General features: G+C 41.0%; 1 protein-coding gene across 6 annotated transcripts in view; it reads left to right on the forward strand.

The window, feature by feature from the left end:
- Positions 1 to 19147, forward strand: part of MYO9A (myosin IXA) — a 126024-nt gene that overhangs the window by 67571 nt on the left and 39306 nt on the right. For 5 of the 6 annotated variants that reach the window (XM_063449381.1, XM_063449385.1, XM_063449384.1 and 2 more), the window contains 14 exons: positions 2370 to 2445; positions 2697 to 2846; positions 3063 to 3102; positions 3871 to 3993; positions 4081 to 4161; positions 4641 to 4751; positions 8720 to 8842; positions 10290 to 10439; positions 10540 to 10853; positions 10958 to 12727; positions 14746 to 14830; positions 16324 to 16503; positions 18717 to 18829; positions 18919 to 19052. In XM_063449381.1, coding sequence (XP_063305451.1) covers positions 2370 to 2445; positions 2697 to 2846; positions 3063 to 3102; positions 3871 to 3993; positions 4081 to 4161; positions 4641 to 4751; positions 8720 to 8842; positions 10290 to 10439; positions 10540 to 10853; positions 10958 to 12727; positions 14746 to 14830; positions 16324 to 16503; positions 18717 to 18829; positions 18919 to 19052 — 3450 coding nt within the window. The remainder of the gene's footprint in view (positions 1 to 2369; positions 2446 to 2696; positions 2847 to 3062; positions 3103 to 3870; positions 3994 to 4080; positions 4162 to 4640; positions 4752 to 8719; positions 8843 to 10289; positions 10440 to 10539; positions 10854 to 10957; positions 12728 to 14745; positions 14831 to 16323; positions 16504 to 18716; positions 18830 to 18918; positions 19053 to 19147) is intronic. The other variant, XM_063449386.1, reaches the window with a different exon arrangement.

A 19147-nucleotide genomic window follows, 5' to 3' on the forward strand; every position in this document is an offset into this window, starting at 1 on the left:
CTTAACCCATTCATAAACATAGCAGTTTCTCTGAAACTGCTATGTTTATGAAAAAATGGGTTAACCCTAAAAGGACCTGGCACCCAGACCACTTCATTAAGCTGAAGTGGTCTGGGTGCCTAGAGTGGTCCTTTAAAATATATTTTTATTCTAATATTTAAATATTAGACAGTTTCCCAGTAAAAAGATAATCCTCCATACAGCCAGCATTATTCTATTCTTCATTCGTAGGTAACTCGGCTAGCTTTTCAGGTTTCAATTATGTTAAATTAATTTGTTCTTGTTTATAATTAAGAATAGCGTAATGGCTTTATCGCCAACACCCTTTTTGTCCAGATAAATATTGCAAAATAATGAACAGCTTTATTGTCATGCATCTGTATTAATTCTCATTATAAACTGGACACACGTTTCTTGTGAGATAGATATAATCATTTACTCAAAAGCAAAAGAAGTTTTTTTTTTTTTTCCGTTTTTCGTTTTTTTTTCGTTTTTTTTTTTTCTCTCTAACCTTTTCTGTGCGTATACCGCATTCTGTATTTGCCACTGAGCCATGTCTGCGTCTCTCATTTATGCGCTGGATTTATGTCAAATATCCATTAAACATAGGAAAACATGATTCAAATTAACTATACAGAGTACCTAGAAAGTTGTATGCTCCCGGATTTTAAAGTAGAAAATGTATTATTCATACATTTTTCGACGTTAAAATGGGCAGCACTCACTTGATGGAAGTAGTTGCATTTTGTGCTTAGTAATTATGCTGCTCTGCAATGCCTTGTGGCATCTCTGACACCAAAGAGGCTCTGATTTTGTATTGTTTTTAATGTAACTCTAATTATTTAATTCTACTATTACCATATTGTTAGGTGAAAGCTACCTAGTCGATCTTAGTTTTTATTCATGTACCCAGTCAGTTACTTTAAAATGTTCTGTTTAAGGTCGTTATTCACAATATGCAGCTGGTTTATAAAGGGGCAGCATTTACTTATACTTATAACCCCCGGCTTGGGATACAATTTTGGGGTTTCAGGGGATGTGTAATAATTAGAAGAGGCACATTTTATTTAATATAATGGTCACTGTTGGAGTCCTGCCTTCTCCATTTTTTTAACGGACACACAATTGATAGCAAGAGTGCAATGAAGGTGTTTGGCAGAACTGATCCTAGATCCTAGAATGAGCTACCGAGCTAATTTTCAAAATTAAGTTATAGATCGACAAGATAATGCCGCACACTTAATTTGGGTTTGCTCATGCAGTGGTTATAAAGGAGTGAAGTTGGGAGTGTTACAATAATAACACTAACCCTTTTTTTACTACTAGATGTTCAGTAACCACAAATAAGGAGATTTCTTAAAATATACCACTACTGTTACAGATGTGTGTACTGCAGCACACTGAAAGAGCCAATTAATTTTCTTGCCAAGATAAGTAATTTCCTTTGGTACAGCCACCATCCAGAGTTAGGTTAGGGTTCAGGACCTGAGCCTGCTAGGGATGCTAACACTCCAGGTTATTTGATTTGATTAGGATCTTGTAAAGGCAACAAACACACCAACATTTAAGGATTGCACTCAGGATATACATGTTGATTTGAAGTGTAAATCCATTGCAGGGATGTATCCCTCTAAACCCACTTTATATTCAGTTCTCCCAAGTGGCAGGATAATTTTAGGTAAAAACTCTAGTGTCCTGGTAACACAGTTTGCAGGGTTCCACATAATGGTTTGTATTAGAAAGCTTCAAACACACCACATGACTTCCAGTGTATATCACTAAATCAGAGTTCTCAGGTTTTTTGTTTTTTTTTACTCCATAATTGCAGTTCTTGTCATTTAACTCCCTTCTGCATGCCCTCTTTTTTCTTTGCCTGTCTTATTAATGTCACCAAACTTTGTCAGCATGTGACCTCATGGGAACACCTACTGCTTGTCCGCTCAGGAATGTTGCCTGCTGCTCGTGTCATCTCTCTGTCTGTGTCCTTGTGTTTCTAACACTATTTTGTGTCTGCAGGAAAAATGTGATACTGCAGGAGCATCTGAACACCGGAGCATAATATTCTACACAAAGACACAAACCTGGGTCTAACCTAGGAGCGCAGACGCATAGATTAACACACACACAATAATAAAGACACATATTTCGCACACCAGGTTTAACCCCTTAAGGACCAACCTTCTGGAATAAAAGGGAATCATGACATGTCACACATGTCATGTGTCCTTAAGGGGTTAAATAGAGACTCACAACAACCCTAATACTATTAAAACAGTGGTACATACCCATACTAATACAGGGACAAACACAGACCTCCAGTACCTCCTCTCAGTAGGTACTATGCTTCTAATTCTGTTATGTGATTTCAGATATTCCTCGTCGAACTCCTCGCACGCCACTTTCTGACCTGCAGGGAGTAAATACCATTCAAGAGAGAAGTCCCCGGTAAGTTGTTTATGTCTGACCCACCGTGAAGAGTTGGCAATTATATATTGTATCTGATTCATTGTATTACTCCATTTTAATACTCACTCCTTCTGCACAATTTCCCCCATCCACAAACACTTTTCTATATCTTGATTCCTCGGACATGTCGTCTCTATCTGTTCCCTTGTTATTCCATTATTGTCTCTTTTTATTCTCCCGTTTGTTGTCTCTTTCCATTTGCCTTTCTTGAAGCAATCTTTATTTTCTAGAGAGCTGAATTGGGCTGCACGCAGGCAAAGCCGCCTCTCCTCGTCTTCTTCCTACTTAGAGGGTGGTGGCATCTTCATAAGCTCCCCTGGATCTAACCTAAACAGCAGCAGTGACAGCAAGCTACTGGAGAGAGCGCATGGCATTCTGATGTAAGTGGGACAATCGGTACATTTCAGTTAAGAATAGGGCACATCTCAAAGATTCCAGGGCTGGTGGTCATAGAATGTAGTTTGGGTTAAGACATGAAGATCATGTTGATGTTTGAGAGATTTTTGGTCAAGTATGGATTATGGAGAACCTAAATTGAAAGATACCACCTATGTATCAAGAAGTTACAGTAATACAATGTTTGCTCTTGTTTTCAGGAGAAACCGCAACTCTAAATCAAAACCTACCCTTCCAAAGGTAAGGAATTTAGTAACAACTTTGTATAATTCCACGTTTGTTTTCTTTAGGGAACACAACCCTGAAACCGATCTCTCCTCATTCATCAGCTGACTCCACATTTCTTTATCTGCAAATCAACGGTCCATACATGCCCCTTCTAGTATCCATTAGTCTTGTAAACTTCCTTCACAAACTCCGTTACAGTGTTAAAATGTAATATTCTTACAAAGTATGAATACACATAAAAAAAGAAGCATGCAGTGTATATTTATGTGGTCATCGGTACGCAATTAAAGAAACATGAATTAATTTTGGAGAACATTGGGAAAACCCATGTGGTGAAAGTTAAATGAGTGGAGTAATTTGGTAGCATTACACATAGTAACTCATAAACCCCTCACCTTAATAAAATGGGCTCAGGTAGATTTCTGAATCTGAATTCCACATATTAAAATTCTGTCCTTCTAGAAAGAAACTGTATGCAGTGTCATCTACAACAGCAGTCCGAACAACTGAATTTTAAGGACCATTTAGAGGTTGAGACCGAGCGTTAGAATCGTGTGAAATATTTTAGTTTGCGTTCTGTTGTGTTAGAGGAGAGTTTAGTTACAGCATAGTTTGCTTCAAATATACAATGGCAAAGAAAGTCAGACATGATAAGTAGGAAATTGCCTATTTTGATACTTTAGTGAAACGACACTGAAGTAATAGAGCCAACGTGTGTGCAGGTAATTGCTGTAACATTTGAGTTACGGAACAGTAACCGTTCTTGCTGTATGTCCTCAGCACCTCTTGGATGTAAAGTCGCTGAAACATCTCTCAAATCTGACTCTGCACGATCGCATTACCAAGTCTCTGCTGCACTTACACAAGAAGAAAAAACCGCCAAGCATCAGCGCTCAGTTTCAGGTCTGTTTCTATCCTCCTGTTCTGTAATCAGTCCAATTTATCTTTCTACTTTCCGGGTTCTCACATCCCTGTCTGTTTTCTCTGTAGGCTTCTTTGAACAAGCTAATGGAGACTCTCGGGCAAGCAGAACCCTATTTCGTGAAATGTATTCGCTCTAATGCAGAGAAGGTATTGCACTAAGAAAAGGCCTATTATCCCTGTAGTGGTAACCTGTTAAGCACTGCTCTTCATGCATGTGATATCGGAGAAACCATTCTTATTATACATGCACTATAAAGACCCTGTTTCATTGGCTGTCGTACAAATCCTACCAATTCACCTATGTGCTATCAGGGTGATCTTGCTCATTTATTCTTGTTTCTCACTTATGTGCTGTTAGGCACTGTTGAATCACCCATGTGCTCTCTGGCAGACCCCTCTGATTTGTTAATGTGCTATCATGGTGATGATATATTAGTTTGCTGTGAATGTGATAATGCATTATTAGGCATGGCACACTGATTTGTGCATGTGTGCTGTGAGCTAGATATTGTTCATTCTTGCATGCGATGATTGAAAAATGATCTGTCGGGTATGCAGAGCAATAATGTCTTTCGGTTCTAGCTCCCCACAAAATGAATTGACTTGAATTCTTTATCCCTTTTCAGGTGCCTTTACGTTTTAATGATGCCTTGGTTCTTCGACAGCTTCGTTATACAGGAATGTTAGAAACCGTCCGAATTCGACAGTCTGGCTATAGCTGCAAATATCCCTTTCAGGTTAGTTAAAGGGTGACTCCTACTTGTTAATAAATTATAACACTTGTGATTCTATTTATTTTTTGTAAAATAATTTAGAAGACCACGATAGGCACCCAGGCCACTTTATCTCAATGAAACAGTCTGAGTGCAGTGTCCCTGCCTTTTTAGCCCTGCAATGTAAAACATTAGTGTTTTGTCGATATGACCAGGTTTTCGTTGCAGAGTTAACACACCTGACAGCATGAAGAGGTACTTCTGCAGCAATAACAAAGTTTGACTCTGTTATTCAATCAGACACTATACTTCTCAAAGAGAGCATTTGATTTGCGCATTGTGGTGTTTTGCCACATGTGCGCACTGGCCTCCCAATGCTTATGGGGTGGCCTCAAGGAGGCAGGATGGCCATGGAGAGACCGGTTGCAGGATATAAGGTAAATAAAACGTACGTTTTAAACCCTCACCGGTTAAGACACCAAAATAGGTAGGGTAAAACTATAGCTCTAGTAATAGATATTTGGACTCCTGACACTATAGTGTTCCTTTGAAAGCAAATACATAAAAAGCTAATTTCTACCTTCTTGCTGCAAATGTATGTGATCTGCTACTTCTGCAGGCTGGAAAATGGCCTTTCAATTATTGAATTCAATGGGACCGCTATATTATACAGATAGCAGAAAAATACATTATCCTGTACATTATGGAATGCATTTGATTACTGACCCCCACAACCTGCTTGTCATTTATGAAAATAAGCACTCCCGTCAATGAATGGAAGCCAGTCATTTGTCATGAGCAGCCTTCAGTGCTTTCACCTGTTCTTGTACTGTCTCCCAAGGATTTTTTATTTATTGGGGGTGTGTTTCACGGTTTCTTCTTGGAAGTGGAAGTAAACATGGTTGTACTAAGGTAGATTACCGGTATTTTTTTTTTTTCACCTGGCATCATGCAGAATCATTTCGATGGCATTTTCCAGCACACTAGCGGTCTAGCGGTCTGTCGGTCTTTGTCTGACTGCAATAGAAGACCACGTTCGTTACTGTGAATCCACCTGTGCATTGCAAACTGTAGGCTAATATAGCTGATTCCTCATTTACAGCACACCAATTTTGGCATTAAAGAGATACTGTACTGCCAGGAATACAAAGTTGTATTCCTGGCACTATCGCTCACCCTGCCTCCCTCATCCCTCTCGCCCCTCCCTCCCTGGTAAAAAAAAAGGGTTAAAAACCCTTTATTTACACCTTTTCCAATCACTGATGTCCCTTGGTGCTGGCTCAACGCTACGCCCCCTCCTCCATCCCGCGACAAGCGGGGTCTAATGCACATGCGTATCACATTAGAACTCCCCATGGGAAGACATTGAATCAATGCTTTCCTATGAGGAAGATCTGACACTGGAGGACCACATGCAGAGCATGAGGACGTCCAGCGTCAGATACCGGACCACAGGTCTGTTTCAATTCAGGAAGCCCTCAGACTTAGAGCTGCAATTTAAACATTGCAGTTTCTATAGCATTAAAGGACCACTATAGTGCCAGGAAAACATACTCATTTTCCTGGCACTATAGTGCCCTGAGGGGGCCCCCACCCCCACCCTCAGGGTCCCACTCCCGTGGCACTGAAGGGGGAGGAAGGGGTTAATCCCTTACCTTTTCTCCAGTGCCGGGCTCCCTCGGCGCTTGGACTCTCCTCCCTCTTCTTCCGTCATCGGCTAATTGCGCATGCGCGGCGAGAGCCGCGCGCGCATTCAGCCAGTCCATAGGAAAGCATTTACAATGCTTTCCTATGGACGCAAGCGTCTTCTCACTGTGAAAATCACAGTGAGAAGCGCGGAAGCGCCTCTAGCGGCTGTCAATGAGACAGCGACTAGAGGCTGGATTAACCCATTGGTAAACATAGCAGTTTCTCTGAAACTGCTATGTTTACAGCAAAAAGGGTTAAACCTAGCTGGACCAGGCACCCAGACCAATTCATTAAGCTGAAGTGGTCTGGGTGCCTATAGTGGTTCTTTTAAGTGCAATAGAGACAGTGCACCCAGACCACTTAAATTAAAAGTGGTGGGGGGCGGGGCCAAGCCAGCAAGCAGCGCAGACACACAAAAGCTGAGCTCCCGTTGCAAATCCCGAGAATCCACGCAAATCACCAAATCCGAGCTGCACACTCACCTGAGCTTATGATACCTGAACTCAGGAAGACGCGGTGAGAAGCCCAATACGAAAAACGAGCACTTTGGAGCCCGGGAGCACAAGTTGGCTAGCTGGGGCCTGCAAGAGATGGAGAGGGGGGAGACGGGCGCTCTCCCGACCACAAATCAGAGATACAGCCCCACAAATGTCCTGCTCCCCCCCCCGGACCGGTGGGGGTTCTCCCGATCCGACTCCAAGAAGACAAACACGGGTCGAGACCCCCAGAGGAAAAGCGGGAGAGCTGAGAGACGAGGCGCGGCCCAGCAATATGGCTGCCGCCACGTGCGCTGAAAGCACAGAACCGCCAGACCTCATTACCAAGCTAGATACCATACTAGCCACGTTCTGGAGACGAATAGCAGAGAAGGAACAACGAAAGGAGGTACGCAGACCGCCTAAACACCCACCCGAGGGACTGTTGCCACTCTCCCGGCGCAAACACAAACCTCCCCACGCTGTCAGAGTCAGAGGAGGGCGACACAAACGACGAAGATCCCAGCGGGCACGAATATCCAAGCGACTGACCTTACCGAGAAAAGTGCACCGCCGAGACAAAGACACGTTCCCTTCTCATCCTAGCACACCAACCTAGCAAGCAGAAGGGGACCTCGTGGAGCGACAATCAACCCAGCGCGGGGACCGGGCCACACTGAAAAGACCCAAGCAGTGCCCTCCGAGTCCACTCCACCCAACCAGCATGGACTTAAACACACAAAGGGACATGCCACCGGGCAAGCTCCTGGTAAATCTACGGGACTCTGCAATACCCCAGCAGGGGGTCGGCTGACCCAGGCGAAGAGCGGATGCACAAACCTTGGCAAGACACAGAGACTGCATTGTTCCACCGTAAATCAATATTATTATAGTATTTTATTTAGGTGCATAACCTGTAGTTTGCTTTATTTAGTTGCCGTTTTTGTTTACTCTAGGGCTACACTGGCATGTCTTTATAGTTAATCTATAATATTACTGTAGCACATACAACCGTACTAGCACTAACCAATGCTTAGATGTGAGATAAGCTTGTTACCTATTATATGTTCTGTCTCTCTAGCAAACACAAGAGTCCATAATTGTCTTACCTGGTTAGCCCACTACTACTTGGCTGCGATTATTGTAACTGTCTAGGCTGGGATAATGTACCTCAACTTGCTAAGTTTGACTACCCTGATCCTGTTTCGTACTCTTACTTTTATTAATAATCAGTTTGGATATAAATCTGTGTCAAACGATAATAACCTAAAAAACGTGCAAATAAAATCTCAGATATATAGCTGATTTCAATCTGACACAGTTCAACAACCTTGCTTATATGCGCTATATGCTAGGAATCTTGCCTGCTTGAATTATATAATTATACTTTTGTAATACATCTTCTGTCCTAGGCATATTTAACTTTATCTTGAAGCATCACGTTACATTACGCTTGTATACCTAATTATAAAAATGTGCAACTACTCATGCCACTGTCAATCCTATTAACGTATATGCACGCTGTTGTGGCGTTTGATGCTAAACTGTACCTACCTGCACAACAAAATAAAGAATTTAAATATTAAATATTAAAAGTGGTCTGGGTGCCTACAGTGTCCATTTAATTTGCAATTCCTTAGTGAATCCCCAAGACTTTGTGTTACCTTCATGTTATAGCAAATAACAACGAGACATTCTGAAAATTTAAACTGAAATCTGCCCAACAAGCAGAACAACAATAATAATAATAATAAAAAAAACAACATGTCTACGGGTGATCTCTGTTGTACGATACGTTTTGTATAAATGTCTCTCTGCTCTTCCCAGGACTTTGTGACTCAGTTCTCAGTGTTGTTGCCGAAAGCTGTTGCTCCTGTCCGGCAGAATATCCAGGAATTCTTTTGGCGCATTGGACACAGTCCAGATCAGTACCAAGTGGGAAAAACAATGGTGAGTTTGAGAAAAAGGAGTTTGTGATGCCTAATAATTTTATTCAATTCGAAACTTATTTTTTTTGTTCACTTTGTAGTGAGGCTTTTACATTAACTGTATTACTCTCTTACGGCTGTAACATTGTATTTGATGTATAATTTTATTATGGCCATAACATGTTATATGTATGATTCTATTATGGCTATAGCATGTTAGATGTATGATTCTATTATGGCCATAGCGTGTTAGATGTATGCCTCTATTATGGCCATAGCGTTTTAGACGTATGATTCTATTATGGCCTTAGCGTGTTAGATGTATGATTCTATTATGGCCATAGCGTGTTAGATGTATGATTCTATTATGGCCATAGCGTGTTAGATGTATGATTCTATTATGGCTATAGCGTGTTAGATGTATGATTCTAGTATGGCCATAGCATGTTAGATGTATGATTCTATTATGGCCTTAGCGTGTTAGACATATGATTCTATTATGGCCATAGCGTGTTAGACATGCGATTCTATTATGGCCTTAGCGTGTTAGACGTATGGTTCTATTATGGCCATAGCATGTTAGATGTATGATTCTAGTATGGCCATAGCGTGTTAGATGTATGATTCTATTATGGCCTTAGCGTGTTAGACATATGATTCTATTATGGCCATAGCGTGTTAGACATGCGATTCTATTATGGCCATAGCGTGTTAGACGTATGGTTCTATTATGGCCATAGCGTGTTAGATGTATGATTCTATTATGGCCATAGCGTGTTAGATGTGTGATTCTATTATGGCCATATCATGTTAGATGTATGATTCTATTATGGCCATAGTGTGTTAGACGTATGATTCTATTATGGCCTTAGCGTGTTAGATGTATGATTCTATTATGGCCATAGCGTGTTAGACGTATGATTCTATTATGGCCATAGCGTGTTAGATGTATGATTCTATTATGGCCATAGCGTGTTAGATGTATGATTCTATTATGGCCATAGCGTGTTAGATGTATGATTCTATTATGGCCATAGCGTGTTAGATGTATGATTCTATTTTGGCCATAGCGTGTTAGATGTATGATTCTATTATGGCCCTAGCGTGTTAGACGGATGGTTCTATTATGGCCATAGCGTGTTAGAAGTATGATTCTATTATGGCCATAGCGTGTTAGAAGTATGATTCTATTATGGCCATAGCGTGTTAGACGTATGATTCTATTATGGCCATAGCGTGTTAGATGTATGATTCTATTATGGCCATAGCGTGTTAGATGTATGATTCTATTATGGCCATAGCGTGTTAGATGTATGATTCTATTATGGCCATAGCATGCAGGTCTGCCTATATGCCTGACTTTTTATCTATATAGACCTTACAATTGCAGTTTGCCCAACTTCCGTGTGTCAGGCTGAATTCACTTGCCTTTCTCTTTTGTTTTGGTCATTGCTTCTCTTTCTTTCCAGGTCTTTCTGAAGGAGCAGGAGCGTCAGTGTCTCCGGGACATGCTGCATCAGACTGTCCTGCAGCGCATAATCCTCTTGCAGCGGTGGATGAGAGCAATGCTTCAGCGCAAGAGGTTCTTGCAGCTTAAAGAGGCAGCCATTACAATCCAGGTAACAATTGCACATGTCTTATTCACATGTCCTTTTTGGATTTCCTGATTGCATTTGCTTTTTATTGTTTTATATTATTTTTGTTTAATTTTTTTTTTAGCGATGTTGGCGCCATTATAAGAGACGGTGGGATGAGGAGCAGCCACTGGTCAAAGCAGAAACCGTTTTTCATGCTGCTGTAATCATTCAGACCTGGTGGAGGTGTCACATGGCACGTTATAGCTACCTACAGAGAAAAGCCTCAGCTGTCGCCATACAGAACTATTGGCGAGAACATTGGTTGCGGAGGCAGAAGGCTGCTCTTTGTATCCAGTCTACATGGAGAGGATACAGTCAAAGAAGAAGGTACCAATGTCAGAGGAAACACATTGTTGGTTTACAGGCAGCATGCAGAGGCTACATAGCTAGGCGCAGGTAATCTAGAATTCATGCCAGTTTTATTGAATAACCATCAAAAGTAAACTTTAGGTAATATTCGTATCTGACAATTAACATATATATATATATTTATTTACCAGGTTCCTTTCATTGAAACAAATTAAGACAAATTGTTTCATTGAAGATCAGGGGGCTGGAGACTCAACCCTACCTGCTTCAACTCCAGATGTTGAACATCGTAAGTGGGAGGACCTGGAGATAACTGACCCGAATCCTCCGGAGTCAGTTAATACAGAAGACATCCAGGGTGTCGACGAGATTCCTGCTGAGGTGCACATTAGAGAGAGACCAAAGTCACTGGAGAATCCAAATCAAAGAAAGGTTGTCCGAGCCAAGCGAGAAAGCCGTCGCATGCGGGAGCTGGAGCAGGCCCAGTTCAGCCTTGAATTGCTGAAGGTGCGTAGCGGAGGGATGTCTCCTTCTGAGGAGCGCCGCTGGTCTGCAGAGATCCTCCTGGACAAGCACCCAGGCACTCCCGAGAGTGAGGGATCACTTGGCAGCCTGGAACTTATCAGCTGTGATGAAAATCAACATTTCTCTGAGGACCGTCCAACAGATATGATTTCTCCTGACATACCACTTAACTCTCCGACAGACAGACTTTTAAGCACTACCAATGAGGCATTTAAAGACTCTTCCAGTTCTGATATTGCAGCTTCTTTTACCTATGGAACTGTCATAACTCCATCACATGGATCCTTATGTTCTCCCTCACAAGGGCCTTCCACCTCTCCCATTTATAGTCCTAAAAGCAATACCAGTAATGACCCTGCATTACACTTCTTTCCAGAGCCTTTAAGCACTCACACCTCCAGACCAATAAGCTCTCCCTCCCATGGACCCTTGATTGGTTTCACTTGTGAACCTTCCCAGTCCCCCAAAACTACATCCAATTCTGACCTCCCTGGGCAAAGCAACTCGCACTCCAATGGTATTGTTGGTTCCTTTTCCCAAGATACCTCTGGTTCTCCCAAAAACTTGAAAGTGCCATCCAATGGACCAATGTGTTCCCCTACCAAAGTTACTTCATCGGGTCTTACCCCAAATGAGTTGACTAGTAACCATGCATCCTCTCCGTCAGAGGAAGTCTCTTCTGAGCTGCTAAAAAAATCATCCCATCATCCTCCATCGCCGGTTTCCAGTGCTGTGGATATCTCATGGGGCTCATCTACAAGCTGGAGACAAAAGCCTCCTGGACTTGATATGTCAGAGAGTGCCCCTGCCAAATTGTCCGTCCCCACATTCTACAGAATTCACCCTCGAGATCCCCTACTTTCCAGCAGCCTCCCTACTTTCTATGTCCCAAATCAAGAATCTTTAAGGGGGCAGGAACAAAACGAGACCGGAGAAGTCCCCACCAATTCTGTCCTGCATCGCCTTCAGAAGTTAAATGAAGAGAAAGAGGAGCTACAAAAGCAGGTGCAGCAGCAGAAAGAGCGGCAAATGATGGAACAGATCAGAAAAGAGAAGCAGGAACTAGAACGCCAGCGTAAAATGCAGGAACAACAAGAAAGCACTGGAGAATCTCAGTCCTCTCCAGACATTACCATGAGAACTTCTAAAAAGCCATCCGATCGACCACAATCGCTGCTCCTGCAAAGTCCACACTACAAGGGCCCTCCTTCCAAGCCCCCTTTGGAAATAAAAGGTCTGACTGTTGGAGGGAAGAGTGGCCCAGCCTCAAATAATAGCCGTCCTTTAAGTATGTTTCTAGAGCAGAAAGGAGGTAAAGACACCAAATGGGATGGTGTAGCGGAAACAAATGATGCATTGAGAAGACCTTGGCTGCACAACAGTGGAAAATCCAGCATATTTTTTAATCCAAAAGGGAACGTTAGTAGTGACTCAGAGTAAGTGTCTGTGTCCTGTGTACTCTTTTTGTTGTGTCTTGGATTTTGTTTTTAAAGTTGTTGTTGTTGTTTTTTTTTTTTTTATAGCAAGTATAGTAGACCTTTCAGTCTAATAGGCGTTATGTTTGTAATTGTGATAAAGACCTCAGGAATTTAACTATCTGGTTTGTAGTCTATCAGGAATGTTTACCAAAGTGATCATTCAAAGTGAATTTCAAATATAAGGCCAGAGTAGCCCAAATGCATGCATAGCTGACGTTGAGCTGATTTTTTTCCATATTGGCTATTATGACCTTTAAATTAGAAATTAACTATGAATTCACCTTGAATTCTCACTGCAGTAATTCACCTTGTATGTCTATATTATTAAGTAATGGTACAGGCAGGGTACATTGTATTAGAGAGGTTGTAGCCACGCAGTTTATACGTTCAGGGTATGTTGAGGCAGATGTGGTATTGGAAGTCTTCTTGCAGTTAGTTGGTATTGAATTTATCTGTGTATCAATACGTTCTTGTAATGGCTGAACCACTTTCACTAGATAATACTGCTTCCTTGGCTGGGTTCCTATGCAATTCATGACACAAACTCTTCTAACCAAACGTGTGACTGTCTTGTGTTCCCATTTTTCTTGTCTGTCTGTGTTTGTTTTCTATTTCTAACCAATACACCCCAGTAAATTATTTCCTTAAAGTGGTCTATTGATAAACATGAAACGGTGGTGAAATGACACAAGCGATGCAGAATTCATGCTGAAATTGGCTTACTGTGACTATACAAGTTGGTAGCATCTCCCCAATCAGCAATTTTTGCCTACAATTATCCATTCATTTTTAAATTCGCTGTCTATGAGTAAACACGTGGTATAACCTCACATGCAACGTCTCATGGCCCTCTACAGGGATATTTAACAAGGCGTTTCCTACACATGTGACGTTTTAGAAGTGAATAGAATTATTTGTTATTATCTGTAAAGTTTCGATAAGGTAAAAATACACAGGGTAAGGGTGCAGAGACAATTTATACATAGTATCTTAATTCTTATTTTTTTTTGGGAGGGGGGTGGTGGAGGGAGTGTTAATAAAAATGAGGTTATTGAGAACCCTACTTCTGCCAGACTTCGTTTTATTTCTAATCATTCCTCTCACAACCCTCCCCTTTGCCAATCATACATTGACTCGCAATACCCTTTAGTATTTAATTCAGGATACTAATATTTCACTTTTAATGCTCTTAACACACTAGCTCCCCCATCATATTTCTTCATTAATTCATAGGTACACCTCTTCATAGCCACTCAGCTCTGCCAGTGACCTTCTCCTGTCCCATGTTTGCACCCCTACTGCTAATTCTTACCTGCAATATTTTTTTAAACATTATCTACTAGTCTCCTTGCCTTACCTTAAATCTTGGATGCCTATCCCACACATGCTCAAACTCCCTCACTGTGGTAACCTCTACCACTTCAGTTGAAAGGCTATTCCAGGCATGTAAATATAGTCTCCTCCTTTACTGTGTTGATTGCCTTTATGTATTTAAATGTTTCTATCATATCCCCCCTGTCTCGTCTTTCCTCCAAGCTACCATTCACTTTAAATTCTCACTTTAGTGAGTAACCCTGTTAGTCTGCAATCCTTACAGAAAACTCATCTCTTTGGGCTAACTTATTGCATCCCTGTGTCATTTTCATTAATTACTCTGTCTGCCCCTTTCTAAGATAATTAGTAGCTCCACAATCCTCTCCATTCACCAACCTTCCAACTTGATGGCTTTCCTGCACACTCACCTGTTGATCTTATTCTCTATGTTGATTTTCCTCTTGTGTTTTTCTACCCCACCTCCTCTAGGAAATTGGGGAGCCTTTTGGGGAAATAATGCATGTGCGTCCTCCTAACTTGTTGTGTTCAAACGACTCTTTAAACGTAGTTGTTATTGTATTGTTTTCTTTAGTTACTTGCCAAATCTGTCTGTCTTTACACTTCCTGTTTTCTAGCACTAACTGCATATCATCTTCTTCTAGGAATACCTCCTTCCCTCCAAACCGGGGTATGCGTGTTGATCCTGCAAAGAGATTGGATGCCACAGAGCCATCTGGAGTGAGTGAGGTGAGAAACCAGCTGTCTGACAGAGCAATGACAAAGCGGGCACGCATAATTCACACTAACCTATCTTTTAACAGTGTAGCAAGGCAGGAACCATGTGATATCGAGTGCCTAATCCTCTCATCCAGTCAATGGTTTCATGTTGTCTCAATTCACTTTCCCCTAACTTGTTTTGTTTTTAACACTCCTAAACCCAGTCAGTGCAGACATGTGGCAAAATTACGACCACAACAACTATACGATCAATTGAGCACATCCCTAACACATACCCATAAATAAAAGCTAATAATAATAATACAGTTTTAATGCTAAAGAAATGCTCCGGCATTTTTAATAAATGTATTTAGAACGCTGGTGCGTTGATGAATCTCCTGGGCCCGTATACCCCAACATCCCTTTTCTGAAAAGTGAAAAGGGGGGGGGATAACTTACCTCTATTACAGAGATGAGAGGGTCCCTTGCCTTTTCCCGCACTTTTCTTGTCTAATCGAAATCTTTTCATTGAGCAATTGGAGACAGGACATGCGCATGACTATCGCAGCACTGCACGCATGTGATGAGAGCCAAGCTCCTCAAACTTTCAATTTAATTCTTGGGTTTTCTGGTAAAAGTACGTGTCCAGAAAGTAAGCTAATTGAGCCGCAAACCATATACAGTATTTACATAAATTCATGACTTATTGAAGTAATACATTGAGAAGATGAAAAAGATTGGAACAGACAGTGGGTTGACAAGGCTGGTTTAAAAATGGTTTTCTTACCATATCACAGCCTACCTAACAACGTTTTTGGTGGGGTGTGAAGATGAGATATTGAGTTGCGAGAAGCAGGGTCTTATCTAATGGAACCGGCATAATAATTCCACCAAGTTAAGATTGGACTGCACTGGACTGGTCTTATCAACATCAATGCAAGTATAACCAGTCAATGCAGCATTATTAATGAAATCTATTGAAATAGAGGATTTGTGACGTTAATAGGGAGGTTGACCGTCCTCACAAATAAGGCGTAATAAGGTGAAGTCAACAGCTATATCTCAGCATAACTTTACACATTACTCTGCACTGATTTCTAGGTTTATGAGAGAAACGTATTCATTCATTGGTAAAACTCAATTTGTTCTCTGTGTGGTTTATTTGCTTTTCCTTCACGCATGGTCCATTTGTTGGCTTTATTAGTCGTGTCTCCTACAGACCTATGTTGTTATTGTCTGGCATGACTTGTCCTTTATTTCTGCAATAAGTGTGTCTGAATGGGCCTAACCCTTCATTGCTGCCCAGATTTCTAACCTTCATATTGTAGCGTGGATCTTTTTTCTTTCACCCACGTTTGTGATTCCGCATCTACATGGTTTTATTTTGCATCTTACCCATATTGTCTCATGTCTCCTTATGTATGCTTTGTTATCTGCTTCCATATATTGTCGCATCTCGTTATTTTCATGTTTCTGTAATTTTATTTTGGGGTCCCCATATCCGCTATCATTCTGTTCGTCAGGCCCCACACAGAAGGAAGGCTCGCATGGCACGAACTCGCTCAGATTTCTTGACTAGAGGAGCACTTGGGGGGGAAAACTCTGAGGACGATTCTGATGAGCAGGGGGATCGTGTCCTCCAAACTGATCCAGCTGAGGAGACAGGCACACTGAGCCAGGCCTGTCACAGCGACTCGGAAATGGTAAACCCTAGCAGTAGACTCTGGTCTCTTCTCCAGAGAGAGTTTAGGAGTGGTCTAAAAATCTATTGAAAATCAGGCATCCTCCTCTTGAAACAAACTGTCTTACTCTCCCATTTCTCTTCACCAGGGACACCACGGTAATACATCTTGAACATCTTTAGAATGTACAGAACTTGACATTATTTACTTTGTACCAACACGTAGGGATACCCAAATTACTGGAGAAAAATGGCTTAGAGTGAATATGTTTTCGTTGCAGCTATTTTGTTCTTTATCTTAATTAATTCACATATCCTGTTGTGAGATGGGATGTTCATAAAACCTAGTATAAATGGAAGTAAATTGTATATAGCAAAGGAAAGGGCTATATTACTTTAATTATCTATGCTTGACAATATGCATTGCCTCATGTAAGGCATCAATCTGACATGGTGCAGTGTGCAAGAGACAGAAAACTTATACTCCATTTAGACCAGTTCTAGACCATCTGCAAAGACAGTCAATACCTAAAGGTAAAGCAATGGGGTAATTCTTATATCAAAGAGAAACTCTGAACGTTACTCATTTATATTTAAAGCATGCTGTACAGACAGCTTGTAAAATATTTTCATTGTACATGGCACAGCAGTGCACCAAAAAAAAAAAAAAAAATGCAATTAACTAAAAGTGACCTCTTTTTAATACAGTGTTGGTGTATGTTTCTGCATATCTCTGAAAAAACCTTATATGGCTGTATGTGGCCCCGGAAGCCACAGAGAAAATTAGGAAACAATAGCAAATGACGATAATGTATTTACATACTTACCCAACATATAAAAATACCTACGATGGACACGGTTGGTTTAGAGCTGAGGTTGGAGGTGTTTTTAGAGCAGTTCTGGTTATTTAAATTGACATCATGGACTCATTATAACTATTTGTTAGTGAAAAAGTTACATTGAAGCACGATCAAAGTATTTCATTTACAGAAGCAAGCTAAACACATTTACTGTATTTTTTTTAAGACACTCTGATGAATTATATTGTGGTGTAGATCTGGTATACACAGGGATAGGCAACCTTCGGCACTCCATAATGCTCTTACACACATAATGCTGGCAAAGCATCATGGGAGGTGTAGTTTAAATAATCTGCAGTGCCGACGGTTGCCTATGCCTGTCTTAGGTAGTAACCTTTTGGATTACATTAAAACACTGATCTTTCCCATTTACTGTAAATTTGAAAGACATAAGGAATCTTAGCTTGCCTAATTTCCTGAAATTCACTCCTTAGACATCTTCTCCTTAAATGGAAGGCTTTGAAAAGGTTAACATAGCATTGCTACAGGGCTGTCAATTTCCTTATTAAGATAGCTTTCATTATTTGATGGTTTGAATGTGTACAGTGAGCTCCAAATCAAAGTAGAAGTAATTCCAGCAAAATTGTCTGTTGTCCTGTATTGCACAAAAAAAGTGATATGCTTGGATCAAAAAACTGCCAAGTATTTCGAGAAATAAAGTCTGACTGACGCTTGACATGTGCCTTTCTGTGCCTGCTTCTAATTACCTTTGAATTAGTCTTTGGGGCCGAGCAGACACCTAAACACATTGTATGGATTGAGCTTCTGACATCCCGGTGTTGTAGGCTCTTAGTTTATGGAATGATGCACGCACACGTGTTCTCGTACAGAAAGGCACATAACTGTCAGCTGTTAGTGAAATATGGAATCACTGCAATATAATGAGGAACCCCAAACTGCACATTGGCAGAACTTGTTTTTCACTCCAAAATACATTCAGATTGTATTATTACAGCTTAGTGGGATGTTTTAGTAGAGGATCTGTCTTTATATTTCTCCTATTTATAAGACGTCACATTGAAAATCAGTGCCCCTTATCCTGCACTAATTATTTATATTATTATTATTATTATTATTATTATTTATATTATTATTATTATTATTTATATTATTATTATTATTATTTATATTATTATTATTTATATTATTATTATTTATATTATTATTATTATTATTAGAATGCCCAGGAGTCAGAGGCGCCTTTTACTTTTAACCTAATTATCCAGACTGTGCTTACTCCTCTTAATAAGCCTTCTCATGCCATGTCCGCATTACACAAATATTACCAAGTATCTCCACTCCGTGCATATACAAGGTGCTATTGCTAGGTTTGGGAGTTTTATGGTTTAACGAGGGATTGTTCTGTATGTTACAGATGTTACAAAAAGTGCAAGCTGGAGGTCGACAAAGCAAACTCCAGAAAGCAATATCTCAGGGAGAGATGCCTCGGGATCTCACAACAAACCGCACCCCTGAGCCAGACACCAGGTAAATGTGCACTCAGAGGACCGTTCTTCCAGTACGTTGGATGTGTTCCTTCCAGAATACGCATCACATCAAACGCTCTGCCGTTTCAGGCCTCAGAAAGGAAAGATACGCTTCTGGGGAAAGACGAAAGCAGCAGAGAAATTGACCCCACAGTCAGAGGTTGTGGAGATGGACACGGAGCCTTCAGGAAGAGAAGGCAGCTCAGCCATCCATTACACTGACGGTGAGTGTGTCATGTGAACTTCCCGTTACACGCTCTGTCATTGGCCTTCATAATAATGGAGTGCATTCTGTGTGCCCCAATATTTTCATATCCTC

The sequence above is a fragment of the Pelobates fuscus genome, chromosome 3 (assembly GCF_036172605.1).
Source record: "Pelobates fuscus isolate aPelFus1 chromosome 3, aPelFus1.pri, whole genome shotgun sequence".
Classification (NCBI taxonomy): Eukaryota; Metazoa; Chordata; class Amphibia; order Anura; family Pelobatidae; genus Pelobates; species Pelobates fuscus.